At 43.4% G+C, this 20,304-nt stretch overlaps 1 protein-coding gene across 9 annotated transcripts in view; it reads left to right on the top strand.

The window, feature by feature from the left end:
• The window catches only part of PPARGC1A (PPARG coactivator 1 alpha), a 658,152-nt gene extending 638,603 nt beyond the window's left edge, over positions 1-19,549 (top strand). For 5 of the 9 annotated variants that reach the window (XM_083754902.1, XM_083754899.1, XM_083754900.1 and 2 more), the window contains 5 exons: positions 560-661; positions 814-934; positions 8,004-8,125; positions 8,731-8,882; positions 13,317-19,549. In XM_083754902.1, coding sequence (XP_083611028.1) covers positions 560-661; positions 814-934; positions 8,004-8,125; positions 8,731-8,882; positions 13,317-13,420 — 601 coding nt within the window. In that variant the 3' untranslated portion in view covers positions 13,421-19,549. The remainder of the gene's footprint in view (positions 1-559; positions 662-813; positions 935-8,003; positions 8,126-8,730; positions 8,883-13,316) is intronic. The other 4 variants (XR_014567980.1, XR_014567981.1, XR_014567982.1 and 1 more) reach the window with 2 other exon arrangements.
• Positions 19,550-20,304: the final 755 nt, after the last annotated feature.

The following is a 20,304-nucleotide window of genomic DNA, read 5'->3' as shown; positions in this document are numbered from 1 at the left end:
ACCTTTTATCAGCAACCTCTCCGATGCTAAGCTAGTTACAGTTCATACGAAACGAGGTTGACAGTCGCTAACTCAGTCATCTATTCTTATCTCAGTGCAGAATTTGCAGAGAGAAAATAAATCACTTGGGCAGACAAAAGGAAATACTTTCCCACACAATTATGGAATTCATTCCCGTAACGTGTGCTGATGGCCAACTAACTTAGAGGTTGTTGGATTATTAGATCAGTTGAAATTTGCGGAAGATAAGTCTCTTAAAGGATAGGAGCTCTGATAAGCTAAGTGGAGTCCCCATGATCTCTCAATACGCAGAGCCTGACTTGTACGTCAAAATGGAGCCACATAGCTTGCCATTGCTTGAGTCAGAATCTTAGACGAGTTGGATCCTTGAGGCAGCAAGGCAATGCATATTTTGTTGTTAGGTGGCTAAGAAATGCACATATTATGACAAAACCTTATCAGCAGATAGAAAGAAGCTATAGATGTGAGCCGTAGGAAGCTGGGGATAACTCATCCTTTACAATCAGTGACAAATGTTCTTTTTTATTTCTTCTAACAGATCCTACTATCATGAGTCCAGTCACTGTAGACCCCTGGCATATAGAAGTTCTCCCTTGTATTCAAGATCCCGATCCAGATCGCCATATAGCCATAGACCCAGGTAGTGTAGCATCCCATATTTATACGTCTCGCATTTTTAACATATATTTCTTTTTGCATGTGTCAAAAGAACAACACACCCAATCTTTATTATTCATTGTACCTCTGGGAAATTCAGGCACTTGATTTTAATGATTAAGTTATGTCTCCTAGATATGACAGCTATGAGGAATATCAGCATGAAAGGCTGAAGAGGGAAGAATACCGCAAAGAATATGAAAAACGGGAAACTGAAAGGGCCAAACAAAGAGAGAGACAGAGGCAGAAAGCAATTGTAAGCACTATGCAGATAACTTTCATTTTGGAAGAGATTTGTTTTATACTCCTTTTCTCTGTCTTTTTTCTCCTTAAATGGAACAAACAAAACACACACACTAATCTCTTCACATGCATTTCTCAGTAATTCTGATCTCCTGTGCTCCAGTTGTGCTTTCATTTCAATGCTCACTTTGCCTTTAAAATGTAATATTTTAAAGCTACTGTAAATCATCACTTTCTACATTCAGTAGCCACTAGAAGACATATTAGAAAAGGGCTTTGTCATGGATAGTAAGCAGCAAAGTAGCTTAATTTTTTGTAGCATATGGGATGTATAGAAATATATAAATCTGCCATAGAAGCAGCAACTTCTGTAATGCAGACAAAAATGTGCTTTGTCCTAAGATGTTTGTCTTGGGGCATATGTGTGCTACAAAGTTAAGGTAGTTGTTCACTTATTTCAATGCCGTTGCACCCCCCGAAGAATCTGGGTGACTCTTAACTTCGTTAGAGACCCTTTTTCTTCCTCACAGAACTAAAGATTCCCAAGAAAAAGAATAACTTTTTCAACCAGTATCAGTCTTTGTGTAAATTTGCCCCTGGCAGTGAGTCATTGGATAAATGCAGAGGTTTAGTGGTGACACAAAAGCTATACATTAGGTTTAAACAGGACTTGTTAGGGGTGTGTGTTGGGATTTGTTATTGCTGCAAATAGTTGGCTGGCTGCGTGAGGCCAGAGAAATATCACTGTAAAGAGTTGCAACATGCCCTTGTATGACCTCTTGTCCCATGTGCTCCCCCACCGAGATGTTGACATTCCTGCATTGACTTTGTATGCCTCTTTCAAGCAATAGTACAATAGCTCTGATTTTCCTAATGGCTTGAGCAAGGCCTGGGTCCATTTATTTCTGGTGTGAAGTTTTGAGAAGACTAAATTTGAGCTACATTGTTGGGCTATGCCACTTCTTTGGAGCAAGGCTAGCAAATGGGGTCCCTTCGAGATGTTGGATTGCATCCCTGACCCTGACGGCTCTTGTGGTTGATGGGAGTCGGAACCCAACAGCAGCTGAAGGGTTGGCGTCCCCTTCTTTAGATGAACAAACATTTTTAGGTGTGCTACATGAATGTGTTGAAAGAGCCTTCCTACAGGCTGCAGGAAGAAGACAAGCTGCATTTGCTAGTGATTGTTCTCCACCAACACCACTCGCCTAACCTGTGTAATGTCATGGCTTTGACACCACACAAAGCAAATAATACAAGGCAGTGGTAGCAACTTAACAGTATATTTTACGTTTGGGACTTGAGGCACATTTTTGAAAATTGCTCAGAACCCAAAGCAAGATGAACTCCGTTGAACAAACCCCCCTATTTCCGCATGTAGCAGATTGGAGTAGATGATCCTTAGGGTCCCTTCCAGCTCTGCAGGATTCTAAGAAATAATACAAGTCACCTAAGCATTGGCAGATAGACTATAGTGGCAACATGCAGATTGTGAAAGCTTTCACATATGCGCCTTCAAAAATGTGTTTGAAAAATATTTCAGCTGTCATTTGTAAAGTAAGGTCTAAGGTATTCAGACAGAGAGCATATGCCGTTGTTGTTTCATTTTCTTTTGGCAATTTAACATTATGCTATAAAAGAATGAATTTCTTTTTGGTAAGCTCCACCATCAAGACCCAGCTTTGCACCATTTCCAAATCCAGACAGTGTGCTGGGATAGTGGCACTGCTCATCTGACCTCCTGACAGCTGAGGGAGAGGTGGAGATGTGAAGTGGCGAGCTCAGCGCAGTGCAAACACACTAGCAGGAGCAATGGACTGGCTACACCAATGCCTTTGCACTGCGCTGACCTTCCTGCCACTTCCCCCTCTCCTTCTGGATAAGCATCAGTGACTCAGCTCTTGGGAGGTCAGGTGAGCAGGAAGGGCTGTAGCTCAAGGGCAGAGAATCTGCTTTGTGTAGAGAAGGTCCCAGGTTCAGTCCCTAGAATCTCCAGGTAGAGATTTGCCTGAAGCCCTGGACAACTACTGTCAATCTCTATAGGCAGTGCTTTCTGGCAGCATTCTGTGTTCCTCTGCCTCACACTACTGACTTCAGCTGAAGGTTGACCGAAGCAGCATTAGGCAGCCAAAAATGTTTTGGGAAATAACAAGATTGCTATGCTTATTCACTAACGAATGAAACAGAAATGGGTAGATTCTTAAGCATAAAGACAAACCCCAATGTTTTGCCTACATCCCTCTCTTCCTGGTTACTTCCCATCCTCATATCCCTGCATGCAAGCATGGAAACATTATCGGTCCCTCCTGCACAATTCCCCCCTCCCCCACTCCACAGTAACTCAGAGCAGGGCTTTAAGTGTGGCAGCCCCTGTTCTGTGGAACAGCATGGCTGTCAAGATATGACAGGCTCCTACGACCGACACCAGGCATAGGCAAACTCGGCCCTTCAGATGTTTTGGGACTACAACTCCCATCATCCCTGGCTAACAGGACCAGTGGTCAGGGATGATGGAATTGTAGTCCCAAAACATCTGGAGCTACACTTTCTGGAAACAATTGAAGACATTTTTGTTCACACACCTTCCCAGCTTAGATAAATAGGTCTTTGCCACAAGTGTCTAATTTGTGTGGTTTTTGTTTTGTTGCCAATGTATCTGCATTTTAAACTATTTGTGTGTGTGTGTCTATTGTACATTGCCTTGAGATGATTTTGTATAAGGCAATTACAGTGTAACCTCAGGTTGTAATCCGTGATGGAGGCACGTCCGCAACCCACAGCGTTCGCATCCTGAAGCGCCGCTTCTGCGCATGCGCAAAGCGTGATTTAGCGCTTCTGTGCATGCGCGAGCGGTGAAACCCAGAAGTAACCCATTCCGGTACTTCCAGGTTTCCCGTGGTCTGTAACCCAAAAAGACGTAACTTGAAGCATCCGTAACATGAGGTATGACCAGAGCAGGATGATGTGGACCAATGCAGAGTGAGACCATACTGTTCCTACTGTTAGTGTTACCAGCTCTTCAGAGTATGCACTCTTAAGAGCCCAGATAAAAGAGGTGCATGCATGCATCGTCTAACTTTTTTTCATTTGCTAAAAGCAGCCATGTGTGGATGCTGGGATAGGGGATCTGGATAATCTCTTGGAAACATGCATGGCCATCAAACATTGGCAGATGCATCAAAGCAAGAGGACCTTAAAACTTTTTTTGAAGTTGTAAAGAGAGCTTCAGACGTTTCTATAAATCCCTCTTTGCTGAAAAATAGGATCTTCCCTTGCATTTGCAATTTTTTAAAAATTTCTAGAACAAGTACAAAAGAGAGCAGGATATTGAAGGGACAAAGTGCAGCAACTTTGCTAAGGCTAAAATGCAGTGGTACCTCGGGTTGCGAACTTGATTCGTTCCGGAGGTCCGTTCTTAACCCGAAACCTTTCTTAACCTGAGGCGTGCTTTCACTAATGGGGCCTACTGCTGCCGCTGGTGCACAATTTCTATTCTCATCCTGGGGCAAAGTTCTCAACCCGAGGTACTACTTCCGGATTAGCGGAGTTTGTAATCCGAAGTGTTTGTAACCTGAGGTACCACTGTACTTTGCATCTGAACAGTGCCTGGACAGGAAACATCCTGGAAACTATGTACATTATCTTGATTTCTTGGGTATGGGAGGCAGGAATGTTCATGGCCACTATATGTTATGATGGCCACTGACTTAGGTGGCCTTAAAAGGGATTCAGACATATTCGTCAGCAGTAGGGCTATCAAAGGCTATTAGGTAAAAGTAAAGGGACCCCTGACCATTAGGTCCAATCACAGACGACTCTGGGGTTGCGGTGCTCATCTTGCTTTATTGGCTGAGGGAGCCAGCATACAGCTTCCGGGTCATGTGGCCAGCATGACTAAGTCGCTTCTGGCGAACCAGAGCAGCGCACGGAAACACCGTTTACCTTCCCGCCGGAGCGGTACCTATTTATCTACTTGCACTTTGATGTGCTTTCGAACTGCTAGGTTGGCAGGAGCAGGGACCGAGCAATGGGAGCTCACCGCATCGCGGGGATTCGAACAGCCAACCTTCCGATCGGGAAGCCCTGGGCTCTGTGGTTTAGGCTATTAGCTAGGAGTTAAATGGAACCTCCATTGTCAGTTGGCGTATATTACTAGTTTACTAAGAACAAGCAGTGGGGCCACACTGTTTGCTGCTTAGCCGTGTATTGCTTCTATTCACCCTTGCAAATTTATGGCCCCATATCAGAGAAACGTTAAAGAAAGCCACTGTAACCCTCTTGGAATTATGAAAAGCCTGTACCAGAGTTGAAACGCAAACTATGCCTCCCAATCTGTGGGCACAATGGCATGCTGTTTAAGGGAATAGTTAGTGGAATCTTTTCCCGCTCTTGCATACTGGAGGACATATGGTACATTTCAGTTTCAAATTTGAATTTCTGTGCCTTGGTCGTTTTTCCTTATTCCCTTAATTGTACTTCACCAAGTTTTTTTTTTTTTTTTAATGGTTCAGTTTTAGCAGGGTTATCTCTCGCAGCCTAAATAAAGAGAAGAAGGGGAAATAGAAGCCAAAAATAATCACACTCGTGACAAATCTCGTGGAGCATATGCAGTATTTATTCCCATCACATAGCTCTATTACGTTTTCAATGTTGGTGCATGAAACATTATGGGTCTCCCCCCCCCCCCCGGCTTCCAATCCAGATATATTATCTGAAATGAAGTGTATTAGAAAGTCTGCTGTTACGTTATGCTCCATCTGGTCAGTCATTTTGGTTCAATAGCTAGTGTCAAACAAATTGTTTCTTATCAAGTGGTTCAGCGCAGTTAAGTTTTGTTTTGTTAAGACATTTGTGTGTGATGGGGGGGGGGAGGAATATTGCAGAACATGTGCAAATCTTTACTGTTCCCAGATTTATGAGCCGAATCCTCCTATTCCAAGACAGGGCCATTAGGAGCAAACATAACCTAAAATAAAGTCAAGGAGTATGAAATGGAAACAGAGACCATGCTTACATGTTCGTGACACGTTATACCATATGTTGGTAATTCTTCTGAGACTTACCCCTCAATATGATGTCGCCATTGTTGCCTCTCTCCATGAATTCTACACATGGACTGAGTGCACTCATCCCAGCCCTGTTGCGCTCCGTGAACTGGGAAGTGGAGACTCCTTGTGCTATCTAGAACCTTAGGTAAAGGGACCCCTGACCATTAGGTCCAGTGGTGGCCGACTCTGGGATTGCAGCGCTCATCTCGCTTTATTGGCCGAGGGAGCCGGCGTACAGCTGGTCATGTGGCCAGCATGACTAAGCCGCTTCTGGCGAACCAGAGCAGCACACAGAAATGCCGTTTACCTTCCCGCTGGAGTGCTACCTATTTATCTACTTGCACTTTGATGTGCTTTTGAACTGCTAGGTGGACAGGAGCTGGGACTGAGCAACGGGAGCTCACCCCGTTGCAGGGATTTGAACCGCCGACCTTCTGATCGGCAAGTCCTAGGCTCTTTGGTTTAACCCACAGCACCACCCACGTCCGCCACAGCACCAGGCTTTCTCAAACTTGGGTCTCCAGATATTGTTGGACTACAGCTCCATCAACCTTGGCCAATGGTCCTGGTAGCTAGGGATGTTCAGAGTTCAAAATTAGCTAAGGGACCAGAAGCATAGAGTTGTGAACACATGCACATAGGTTTCCTGATACCACCCCCACTCCACAGTATCAAGGTTTGTTTTACTTCACACTGCGTCAGGAAGATTTTGGGCATCACATGGCACGGCGGAGTCTCAAACAAAGATGTGTACTCCCCAAGCCCACAATCCCATCATGTTTGCAGTCTCAATGACATCTATGCTGGCTTCATCATGTCTACAGAATGGAAGGTGGCAAGATCTCCAAAGACATTCTCTGTGGGGAGCTGGCTTCAGGAACCAGGCCTGTTGGCAGACCAACTCTGCTTTGCAAAATTGTCTGCAAGTGTGACATGAAGCTGGCAACAGGGGCGAACGAAGGCGTCGGGACACCTGGGGCGGGTTGTCGCTATGTAGGGCGCACGTGCTATGTATGATGCATGCGCCGTACATAGTGACATCATCGCACATGCGCTGTACACAGTGGTTTGCCAGCGGCACTGGGATCCGCTGCTCACGGCTCAAGCCGCGAATGAAGGATTCTCCATATGCGGCAGCGGCAGCGCGATGGCTGCTCATGCCACCGCGAGCTACTGCAAGGTGCCTTCTTGTCACCCCTGCAGACACGGCACCTGGGGCGCAACCCTCCCGCCCCCCCCCCCCGTTGCGACGCCACTGGCTGGCAATATCAACTACATTGTGTGGGAATTCCTTGCAGAAAAACACAGTGTCTGGAGCCAATCAGGTTGTGAATCCACAACAGTGACCAGAGGAGGAATGGCCATTAGAAGGAATTCAGAGAGAACATACACCATTCTGCATCTGCAGCAGCAGCACCAAACACCTTCATCTGCTCCACCTGCAGTAAAACATGGCTGTGTCTATCAGTCTCTACAGCTGCAGCAGGCGCTGTAAAACTCCCCAGCATTTTGACTTCACCCCTGAAGGCACACTCTTCCATTGTCTCATGAGACAGAAGGATGCCAACAAAACATGCTCATGGAGAGTTAGTCAGACCAAACTTACTCAACCTACAGTTCATTCCATTTTTTAGAAGTGTACAAATCTGCTACAGTTTCTACAGCCCATTTTTTTTCTAGACAAAGGGATTTAGCACTTTAAAATTTATATATTAAATTTAATTTTTATATAAGAAGAATTTATACACAGCCTTTTAGTGTCTTGCAGCACAGATAAAAGTCGCTTTAAAAAAATGCAAAATCGCTAAAAGTCAAAGACCTGGTCTCTACAAAAAAGAATAAAGACAACGGAGAGTTTAATGCTATTGCCAAATAACAAGTCAGCCAAACCACCCCAAAATAGATTAAAGGCGGACCTGCTCTTTCAAATTAGGTGGTCTTAAACTAGAATATTAGAATTATACATCACCTCAGTTTTATATATGTATTTTTATATGTATTTTCAAATAAGCTATTTCATGTGCTCCTCTCCAACAGGAAGAACGACGTGTAATTTATGTGGGCAAAATTGGGCCTGACACAACCCGAACAGAACTGAGAGACCGGTTTGAAGTTTTTGGTGAAATTGAGGAGTGCACCGTAAATCTACAGGATAATGGGTGAGATTAGCTTTTAAGATTATTCCTTGTTAACCAGAAGTACCACTGTACACACTTCCTAAGAACTTAATTTGTTCCGGAGGTCTGTTCTTAACCTGAGGTACTACTTTAGCTAATGGGGGCCTCCCGCTGCCGCCATGCCACCGCTGCCGCAAGATTTCTGTTCTTATCCTGAGGCAAAGTTCTTAACCCGAGGTACTACTTCCGGGTTAGCAGAGTCTGTAACCCAAAGTGTTTGTAACCTGAGGTGTCTGTAACCCACGGTACCCCTGTACACTTAAAAAAGAAAGAAAGATGCCCGTAAGTTCATGGCAACAAGAAACTGCTGTGTCAGAAGTCAAGCTAAAGTTTTAAAAAACCTTCCCCCCCCCCCCCCGCTTTCCCCCCTTGTTTATTCATCTTGCTATAGTTGAGATTTCATGTCCCAGAAAAAAGTATTTAGCTGGCTGACAGGACAATTGAGCTGATGAATGGATGCAGTGGTGTTGGCATTTACGCTAGGTGAGCCCCCGTAGAGTTCTTGCTTCTTAGGAAATGGTGACGTTGACGTGCATTAATACTTTTTAATTGTAATTCTCAACAGCATGTTTTCTTTTCAATTACAGAGATAGCTATGGTTTCATCACTTACCGCTACACTTGTGATGCCTTTGCCGCTCTAGAAAATGGGTACACACTGCGCAGAGCCAACGAACCTGACTTCGAACTGTATTTTTGTGGACAAAAGGAATTTTGCAAGTCTAACTATGCAGACCTAGGTATGGCATTTACTTGGGGGGGGGGCTGAATGTAGGGTCTGCAATTTCAGTTTACTCGAGGGTCTTCCTATGATTTTTCAAGCTGGAACAAACAATAAAAATTAAATTTAGAGGACCTTGTTTGGAAAGTAGCTGCAGTTGTTTCAAAAGTGCTTTCAGAACCAAATTTAGGTCTGTTTTTGCTAGTGTGGAAGATTGCCATTTCGACGTTCTCCACATGTGGTGACAGCAAAAGGGAGCCTGGCTCTGCTTGTGGTAAAGTGTTGTGAAGTTGCTTCCCTGCCACCATAGATTTCAGTTGTGCCTGCGTTCTCTGAGCCGCTGCAGAACTGCACTTGGGCAGTTAGTGGGCTTCAGACAGCAGCATTGCACTAGGGACGAAACACATGTGCTAATCCTCATGCTCTCTTCTCATATTTTCACCACCTTCAAATTGTAATAAAGCCATTTTTTAAACATTAAAACATTCATAGCCCAGTGCTTCCTGTACAAAAAAACCACTCACGGCGGCTTTCAGCATTTGAAATTGCAGCCAACGAGACGAGGTCATCAGTTAGAATCAAAACACATTTTTCAACAACTGGTGGAAAATAGCAAGGGGGTGTGCCAACCGCATTTTTACAGGGCAAGGTGTTTCCTAACCTGGGTGCAGTCGCTGAGAAGGCCCGCCGATGTGGTGTAGTGCTTAGGAGCGGTGGACTCGTAATCTGGTGAACCGGGTTCGCTTCCCTGCTCCTCCACATGCAGCTGCTGGGTGACCTTGGGCTGGTCACACTTCTCTGAAGTCTCTCAGCCCCATTCAGCTCACAGAGTGTTTGTTGTGGGGGAGGAAGGGAAAGGAGAATGTTAGCCGCTTTGAGACTCCTTCGGGTAGTGATAAAGCAGGATATCAAATCCAAACTTCTCCTCCTCTCCTTCCCACCCTAGATGGGACAAGGTGGGAAACAGGTATTCTTCCACCATGGATGATATACAGAGAAGGGCCTCTCCTTCTGATCTCAGGAAGCAGGCAGCATCATTTGGAAGAAGGGAGTCCCTATAGCATCCTGGACCTGGGGACCTGGGTGGCGCTGTGGTCTAAACCACTGAGCCTCTTGGGCTTGCCAATTGGAAGGTTGGCGGTTCAAATCCCTGCAATGGAGTGAGCTCCCATTGCTCTGTCCCTGCTCCTGCCAACCTAGCAGTTCAAAAGCACATCAGTGCAAGTAGATAAATAGGTACTGCTGTGGCAGGAAGGTAAACAGTGATTCCGTGCGCTCTGGTTTCTGTCACAGTGTCCCATTGCACCTGAAGCGGTTTAGTCATGGCCACATGACCCGGAAAGCTGTCTGTGGACAAACACTGGCTCCCTCTGCCTGAAAACGAGATGAGCGCCGCAACCCCACAGTCGCCTTTGGCTGGACTTAACCGTCCAGGGTCCCTCACCCTTTACCTGCCTAGCATCCTGGACCTTAGCCATTTCATACATCACCACAGCAGCACCTGTACATAAGGCAGCTAGCAATCTCCTGATAAATGGCTTCTCAGATGTGTTTATCCAAAGACCCTTTTTATTATAATGAATTCTCTTAACTATATATTTGAATATTAAAGGTTAAGCAGGAGGACAGGAAATGTTTCTCTTTCACCAAAAATAGGATCAAGTGTGATGACACTTGTAGCCGTCCTTAATAGTCTAATTGTGTGGAGGTTTTTAAACATTAAATTAATGACCGGGATCGTTAAGATTTCAACATGCTGCTATTCCTCTGTCTGTCTGAAATCTTGTACACTCTCCCTCTTCTTTGTGTAATGCGGGAAGTGAATACAAAACAATATTTCCCCTAGCCAATTGATGTCTTCTCCGAGTCTAAATGATAAAGGCGATATGCATTGTTCAAAGTGAATATGCTATAATTCACTTCACTGGCTAAATAGATAGTGTAAACCCACAGAAAGGCAGCTGACTGCCGGAGAGATAGAGGCCCAGTGATGAAAATATAAAAGGTGGCAAATCATTTGTTCAAACACTGGCTGATAAAACCAGTAAAGACGGATTGAAGCCTTGACTTATCTTCCACATTGATGAAGTCAGGGGCATTTTTAGTATCTCAAAACATCTAGGGTATAGAATAAGCTGCCTTAAAGAGACCTCCTTGAACATTATCCATCACTGGGTGTTAGTTCTGGAAGAGCTTTCCATGTTGTCAGTGTATCCCCTCAAACCTTTTCCTCATCAGAACTTCAGAATGCCTTTCTGAGTTTTTGTTTTAAAGATTGCTGTCCCTTTCCTTTAGGGGGGGGGATGAGTCAAATGTAGAATAGCGAAACCCTGAACACAAATAGCTAATTTATTATGTATTTTAAACTAATCTGTTTTCTAAAGGGTGGTTGTAGTTAATGGAACTACCAGAACAGTATGTCTGATGAGCCCACAATTTGTGTTCAAAATGGCTTGTAACATTCTGCAAGGAATAACTGTGACCCATTAACATAATATGTTGTGAATTAAATGCAGCACTAAAGCTAAGAGGGGTTTTTGTTGAGGGGCTTGTAGTAAGCATTTGCTTACATATCCAGATATCATCTCACTGGGGTAAGAGTCCTGTACCAGTAGCCCTGCTGCTGAAGTGTGTGTGTGTTTGTGTGTGTGTGTGTGTAAGACGTGGGTGGCGCTGTGGGTTAAACCACAGAGCCTAGGGCTTGCTGATCATAAGGTCGGCGGTTCGAATCCCCGTGACGGGGTGAGCTCCCGTTGCTCTGTCCCTGCTCCTGCCAACCTAGCAGTTTGAAAGCACGCCAAAGTGCAAGTAGATAAATAGGTACCACTCCAGCGGGAAGGTAAACGGTGTTTCCGTGAGCTGCTCTGGTTCACCAGAAGCGGCTTTGTCATGCTGGCCACATGACCTGGAAGCTGTACGCTGGCTCCCTCAGCCAATAAAGCAAGATAAGCACCGCAACCCCAGAGTCTGTCACGACTGGACCTAATGGTCAGGGGTCCCTTTACCTTTACGTGTGTAAATAAAAATAGCCCCTTCTAATACTTCTTGTAGTGGTAGCGGAGTCTCCTTCCATTGGGCTCTGTGTCATTATTACAGGGGTCAGCAAACCTTTTCAGCAGGGGGGCTGGTCCACTGTCCCTCAGACCTTGTGGGGGGGCCAGACTATATTTTGGGGGAAGTTGAACGAATTCCTATACCCCACACAGCAGTAAAGATAAGGTTGGAAGGAAGCCACGTTACTAAAAATAATGTTGGCTGGACCTGTAGTAGCATGAAGAATGCAAATGGAAGGGGGTAATTTTTTAAAAAAATCCAAGATGGAAAACTATGAGAAATACAACAGGAAATGGGAACGGAAGATATGGAACTGGATGCGAATTAATGAATGCATAATAAGAAATAATTATGGAATATCATTTAATATATCATCACAGAGAGACTTTAGTATAGACAGAGGTGGAAATATCAGTGCTTAATATGGAGGAATGGCTGTGGAAGTAGTTGGCAATAACGTCGATATGTTTGATTAGAGGAAAGGTATTGTTGAAATTTATTGGTAACCAATCCCTTTTGGATTTTTTGTGTAAAAAAAGAAAATGATTTAATCTGAATTACTTGGTTTGGAAGACTGGGAAAATATTTCCTAGCAAAAAAGTAGATTAGTGGGATGTCATTCTAGAGTGAATACTTTGAATAATTTATTTTATGTAATTGACAATCAGAAGTCCTTTTTATTTTCCCTCTTTTTTTCTTTTCGTCTATTTTTTCCACTTTGCTGTTTGTTTCTGTTTTTATTTAGATTAGTTTATTTTGTCTTATTGTATTATGAAAAATATTTAATAAAATCTTTTTTAAAAAAAAGAAAAACAAACAGATAAATAGCATGAAGAATGTGTAATAGTTGCTAGGCGACTACTCAAATAGGTAGCCAAATTAGTTACAGTGGTGCCCCGCAAGACGAACGCCTCGCAAGACGAAAAACCCGCTAGACGAAAGGGTTTTCCGTTTTTGGAGGCGCTTCGCTAAACGAATTTCTCTATGGGGTTGCTTCGCAAGACGAAAAAATCTTGCGAGTTCCCGCGTTTCCCCCCCCGCTTTTTTCCGCCCTTTCCCTAAGCGCTAAGCCGCTTATCAGATGTTCTGCTGATAAGCCGCTTCTCAGCTGATCGCTAAAAGCTGCTAGACCGCTAATAGCGCTAATCCGCTAAGCTGTCAAGACGAAAAAACCGCTAGACGAAGAAAATCGCGGAACAGATTAATTTCATCTTGCGAGGCACCACTGTATTGTTATCCATTGCAGATTGGACTCTAGTCTTGTTGAATCCTAGTACAATTTGCATTCCCAAAGTTGCATGCAAACCAGCCCGTACTGTCACGTCAAGGAGACTCTCTCTATATAAAAAAAATCATAGTCACAATAGTCAAGACTCTACCTCCCTATCTCTTCTTCTAGATTCAAACTCAGATGATTTTGATCCTGCTTCTACTAAGAGCAAGTATGACTCCATGGATTTTGACAGCTTACTCAAAGAGGCACAGCGAAGCTTGCGGAGGTAACGTGCATCATGGCCAAGGAAAATGGAGGGATGGCGAATACCTCATGGACGTCAAGTCCTTCAATAACGAACAATGAAGAAGTCACGCTTACAAATTTCTCCCTAACTCCACACACTCTCCATATACAAAAACATAGTTTACATGGACAGCTGCTTAAGGAATGAAGAGGCAAAATGGGTCTGGTGTGAGCAATTGTGTACCCCTGAGTCTCAACTTTGCATTTCCAGGGTGAAGAGGGCGAGGGTTTTGATCTTTGTAGAGTGCCAAGCGAGAACCATTTGACATGGCAGCAGTTCCATAGAGATACGTTTAAAAAAAATATATATGCGAACTGCAAAATTGTGTACATAGAACATTTTCAAAATGAAGCAAATTCAAACTTCCGCTGCTGACAACCTGAGACACACTGCAGGTTTTGGGATTTTGTTTGTTTGTTTGTTTCATTCAAGAAGCTTCTCACGCCATGTTGTTTTAAAATGACGACAATCCTGAAGAAATCTACAGATCCACACGGTCCACCATCTTTCATTGTGCTTCTCTCACGAAGGCAAGGGAAGGGCAGAGAATGGTGGAAGGATTCAAAACTTCCATAGCGTTTTAAAGTTCTGTCTTTTTAATTGTGTCATCCATGTCAGCGTCCAAAACATTTATCTCACATAGAGAAATTTCGAGACCCTCATTAACAGCCAGCTTCTTGGGTGTTTTTCTCCCTTCGATGAGCCAACATGGTGTTACGCTACAAAAACATTGAGGGCAAATCTTATGGGGAGGGTTGGAGGGGGTTGTGGATGTACAGTTAGATTATATACTACATTCATGAATGTAGTTAAGTATTTACAGATGTTAAATGGAGTATTTTTATTTTGTGTACATACCGTATGACAAGACGATGCTTTTTTTTGTTACAGCTATGCACTGTAAATGCAGCGTTCTTTTAAGAAGAAGAGGGGAAAAACTGCTGAAATTTTTCTTAATCAAGAATATTCAAATGTAATTATATGGGGCAGAACAATATTGTACACTAACATATTTAGAAAGCTGAACTTAACGCTTATATATATTTGATTGTAAAAGAAAAAGAAAAGTGTGTGTGGGTGCGTGTTGAGTGCAAAAATATTGATGCTATACGCACATCATCCATCCCCTCTTTGAGTAGCTTATCTAATAACATTGACCAGAATTCAGCCAAAGTTAAAAACAAAAGTTATCGATTAGCTAGACTGGCGTAATTGTGTCTGTCCATTGCCATGCCACAAAATGTCTACCCACGGTATTTCGCAGTATGCCAGTGTAGGGATCTGGATATATATTTCCATATATTTGTATTACATTTGATATTAAAGCCCTGGGCCCTCCCGATGGATGTCTTATTTAGGACATAAAGTCAAGAAGGAGGTTGCAAGGCTTAGCAGAGAAGCAACTACCAGGAGTTTGCCTCTCTGCATCTCTAAGTCCTATTCATTTCATGGGAGGAGTTGGGCACACACTTAAATCTCTCAGTTGAGTTTGGTTGAGACTGCAGTCCTAGCCATACTTAATTGCACTGCAAAAGTACTTAACTTTGGCTGGATCATACCTTTGTCAAGAACTTAACCTTGGGCAACAAGACATTAACCTCCTTTGCAATATTTTTTCCCACATTTTTGGGGGGTGCCTCTTTCTTTAGCTGTTTTATATAAACAAAATTTATTAATGGGGGCGGGGCGGGATATTTTTCTCATTTTAAAGTTTTTTCTAGGAGATGCCATAATTTTATGTGAAGCTTCTCAAATGGGAAATCATTAAGAAGTGTTTTTATTTTATGTATCGATGATAGTTTTGGAACTAGAAGTCACAAATCTTTTTAAAAATGATACTTTGTTTTAATCGTTGTGACTTTAATTTGATAAAGAAAATTTGCTGTGGTACAGAGCACAGTTATGGTTTTTACAATAATCCTGTGTGTCTGAACACTGTTCTTGAAGCCAGTAATCTGTTCATTGGCAGAGTTCAATGATTATCTATGATTTTGAAATGTACGCATCCTCTGTATAAACACTAATTCTTCATTCCTTTGTTTACTTAAAGATGCATATTTATCGGTTGTGATTAACCTATTTATTATAAATTATGAGGTGACTAAAATAATAAAAAGGCCAGTGGACATTTTTATGTAGGATGCACACCGGTTGTCAGGTTGCTAAATGTATTATTTTCATTTGGTGGGGGGGGGGGGGAAATCTAGCTTTTTCTTCCTTCAGAAGCAGTGATTCTTCCTTCTTCTTTTTCTTTAACTATGCACTAATATGGCCTTAGAGGTGCCCATGACATTGTGGGAGCCTTCAGATCGTATCAGGATTGCAGAATCCATTTGCAAGTTTATGGGCTGGCACAATGCAAGCAGCTAAAATAGACTAACTTGTGCAGCCGTCATATGACTGATGTCTTGTCCATTCAAGTCATTCCTGTCAATTACCCTATTGGATTTCAAGTCAAACACCCATCGCAAGGTTGTTACTCCTTTTAAGTTTGCTCTTCAGGGCATTCACTGCTTGTTTACAGAATAAACGAAAATCTCCCCAGAGAGTTTATGGCTCTAAGAATGTATACAGACCTGCCCAAACCAAACTCTTTAGACGCCACATGGGCAGACACACCAGTGCACACAGAGAATCCCAATATGGTTCAGTAGATCCCTGTTTTCTGTCTAGAGATCCATAGGCAACCAAAGGGGCTACCGTGGGGAATGGAAGGCCTTGTGTGCCTGTCCAGCCCTAAGAAAATGAGTGAAGAGAATGGACTCAAGTGGGGATTTGAGAGTCATGCACAGAACCTCCCATTGACTCAAGTGGCTCATTGTGCCAACCTGCAGTTGATTATAGAGCAGCGGTTCTCAACCTGTGGGACCCCAGATGGTGTTGGACTACAACTCCCATCACCACTGAGCTCTGGCCTTGCTAGCCAAGGGTGATGGGAGCTGTAGTCCAACAACATCTGGGGAACCAGAGGTTGAGAACCGCTGTAATAGAGGCAGGCAAAAGGGAAAGCAGCGCTCAGTTGAATTTTATCTAGATCTTGTGTACCTGGCTGCTGCAACCACAGAGCCCTTGAACATGCCCACACCATGGTGTGATGGCAGTGGAGATGGTGGGCAGCCATTTGCCTGCTTGAGCCACCCAGTGAGCATATATAGCAGTAGGTGGAATACACTGCAGTATTAACTAGGGGTCTTTGGACCCCGAGGGTCATCTAGTCCAACCCCCCCAATGCAAGAATCTTTTGCCCAATGTGGGGCTTGAACCCTTGACCCTGATAATTAAAAGCCCCATGCTCTACCAACCCAGTTCCTGCTCACATGCATATTCAGGTGGGGACATTGAAACATATCCCATGTTTTTCAGTACTGAGATATTAACACCTCAGCACCAAAAATATGGTAACAACTGGTTGTTACTTGAAAGCGGAAGTGGTTTCTGAATTGTAATCAACTGTGTCTACTTTCTCCTGTGCACACAGCATGGGGGAGCCACTTCCACTTCATGTGACCTGGCACCTCTGATAGACATGTGAACTGAACCATTTGGGTCAGGTTCGTCCCTCGATTGTCCCCAAGGGAGGTGGGGCAGCCTTGCTTTGGGGGAAGGGGCCACAGGTGGCAAAACAGAACAGGCTCTTTGGTTGCAAATAATGTTCCCGGCATCATTTCCTGCTGTGGATGGTGAAACTTGATTCCAAGCCCCCATTATCCCTAGTGCAAAAGTGGGGGATCTCATTTGTCCTGGAGGAATGAATGGGAGAGTGGCAGAGGCAGAATATTTTGAAAGGAAAGGGGTTGAGCTTTTTGGCTGTTCAAAAGCATTTGATTCGATTTAAACATTTAAAAGTCAACTGATGGAGGGGAGAGAGCTGGATAAAATTCTCCCATCCTACACTCTGAAACTGGAGGCTTCATTTAATTACCATGGCCAGTAGCCACTGATAGGATACTGAATAAGAACCTAGGATGCTTCTGGATTGGACAGAAGTCTTACCTAGTTCAGCTTAGAACCTGCTTGCCAGAGTCCGTTAAAAAGGAATTCTGTAAGCAGGTTGTGAATGCAATAGCTGCCTTCTACTCTTGTCCTCCAGTGACTGGCATGCTATCCTGGAGCCATCACTGATAGCAATTGATAGCCTTAAGTTCCTTCAATTTCTCCCCTTTTCAAGCTGTCTGGGTTCACAGCCAACACCACACCTTTCAGTAACCAGTTTCATAGTTTTAACTATGCACTGTGTGGGGTAGTCTCACATGGGGTAGGAAATATCCATGGGCAAGGCTCTTGCCTACACAGTTCCCATGCTGAAGGAGACATGTGTAGTTATACATTTGAAACAGGGATGGTCTCAGTGGAGCACTTACCATTGTTTGGCAGTGATTGCTTCTGAAGATACAACATACCTACCTATTTATTCCCCCCCCCCTTCCCTAAAGTGCAGGGGAAACAATTTTGTCCCATGATCAGTGCAGCTGAGTCTGACAGCTATCCTCATTTTTATCACCAGCATATTGTTTTCCAGTAGATTCCACTGTGTCCTGTTCTATGCCTGCTCTTTTCCGTCTTTGTATTCCTCAGTAGGTAGATAGCAATAAAAAGAGAACTTTTTCGCAAGTTCTGTTTCGCACCCTGTCAATCTGCGTAATCCTTGCCATCCATTGCTTTGTAGGTTGAAGATACAGGTATTTTAACTTTTGATTGTGTGAATGCCAAACTAAACGTTTACAGCTTTTTTTCTTTCTGGATTTTGAGTGTCTTCTGTTGTAAAGGAAAAAAAAAATTAAAGCAATAAATTATTTTTTAAGAAATCAATATTTAGTATATCATGTGTTCAAGGATGAGACGCATTGCCGATTTTTTGCCTTTCAATTTTAGTGGTTCAATTTTTAAATACATCCTATTTGGCCCTGGATTGCTGACATAAAGAAAAACGTGTGCGTGCTTATGTTTTCAGGTAGCTGCTATGTCACGGTTCAGGGTTTTGTTTATTTCTGGCCTGATAAATATCTTGCTCTTGAAGATGGTTCTCCCTTTGCCGGTATCAAAGCACATATGGAATTAATGTGATTGTGTGGTTGGAGAGCAATCTGGTCCAATCTCTGCATGGGAAGCATGCTGCCATACACACATCTCTTGTTGAACAGGGGAATGAAGGTGCCTATCAGATGCCTATCTCAATTCAGATACCATCTATTCTCATTGCATCGCATTCACATCCACATTTCTGGCGCAAATAGTCATGCATAACTGCAAGCAACTCCAGGTCGGGACAGATATTGTTGGACAATCTCTGTGGGTAGCCCATCAAGCGCTTCTTCAAAAAGGCGTTTCATATTTGCACATATCCTACGTTGCCAAATTGTAGCATAGATCTGTATGTTCTTTAGATGAAGATGTTTTGCCTCTGTTCCCATGCTGTGGTAAGTACCATATCTGGTAAGAGAACCACTACTTAGAAACAATAGCCTTTCTAAGCGATATAACAAAGCAATTCCTCCATAACACAAAAATGATCAGAATCCAAACAGAGGGAGTCCAAAATTGGGGGAGAAAATTGGTGCAAAATGGCTCCAAACCACTGCTGTCCTGCCAGCAAAGATCATAACGCAGAAGGAGTGGTTTTTGCTGTTAGTGTGTAATGAGCTGGGTCAGTTTGGGAAAAAATAAAATAAAACCTTTTTATATCCCTTTAGATGTGAGCTTCCAGTAGGCAATGATTATGTGTCCTTTTAGGATGGCTGTAATGGAACTTCAATCACTGTAGTATAAGATCTGATCTATAAATGACCTAGACTAGCCATGTAATGTGATGATTCTAAATTTGTACCTATGTGACAGACATTTTCAATAATGTGAAACTACTGATCTGATGCAACTACTGTAAAATGTGTACAGTAGGGAGAAAGTGGTAAAAACTATACTGAACAAAGGAGAGCGAGCTATTAGACGAGCCCTCCCTGGGCACCCGCTTGATCTCTATATGTACTGTTGTAGTTTTTAAACTCGCTGTATGACAATTTCCTGTGATGTCCCGATCCCCCCCTTTAAAAGCAAAAACAAAACATGCAGTACATGCAGCCTCAATGAGCAAAATAAAGGGAATTGAATGTTTCAACCCCACTTGTTGATTTTTCCCTTATTTGTCCTGGGCAAGCAATGTCTGTCTTTCCAAGCTAGCTGTGGACAGGATTCTGCATGTACGGACTGGGGGGAGGGAGGGGCGACACAGACTTTGGAGCATGAAATTGGACAGCATTTCTGCTTTCGTCTGAAAGTTTTCTTAATCTTCTGGTTTGAATCTGTGCAAAGGAATGGCTATTGAAATAGAATCTAGTTGGGCAGAGGCGAGGTTCTGTGTCTGCTGCATTGCATTCCCCAGAATAAATTGTATAAATAATTGTTTTTGTGTAATTGGCACAGGTAATAGAACCCACCTCTTCTTGTTAGAGGGTTTAGATTATTTTGGATGTTCAGTCCGTTTCATTAGAGGGAGAGTGCCACTGTGCTCCCTGCCCCCACTCCCTATAACATCCCCATCAGCCTGTCCTTGTTGCAGTCCTCACGTTGAACTGCAGAGCCTCCTGTATACATGTAGGCTCCCTGTGTCATTTAGCAGGGAGCACATGTACTTTCAGCAGGTTCCCAACTTCAAAATGGGAGCAAGGAGAGGTGGGGCAGCTCTTCCTGACCACAAGTTTGTAACTGCATGGACCACAGTATCTAAAGAGGGCTACAGCATCAGGTACATTTTGTAGCCAAGTGTGCGCAGCAATGGCATGCAGTTCTTTTCTTGGTTTTAATAGCAATTTGCATCTTCAAGATGGCTCTATTTTTTCGGAACCAGAAGGGCAAGCGTTAGAAATAAAATGT

Source organism: Podarcis gaigeae (assembly GCF_964106915.1).
Source record: "Podarcis gaigeae genome assembly, chromosome: 9".
Taxonomy (NCBI): Eukaryota; Metazoa; Chordata; class Lepidosauria; order Squamata; family Lacertidae; genus Podarcis; species Podarcis gaigeae.
Note: the sequence above shows the minus strand (reverse complement) of the source record. Positions and strands in the feature narration are given on the sequence as shown.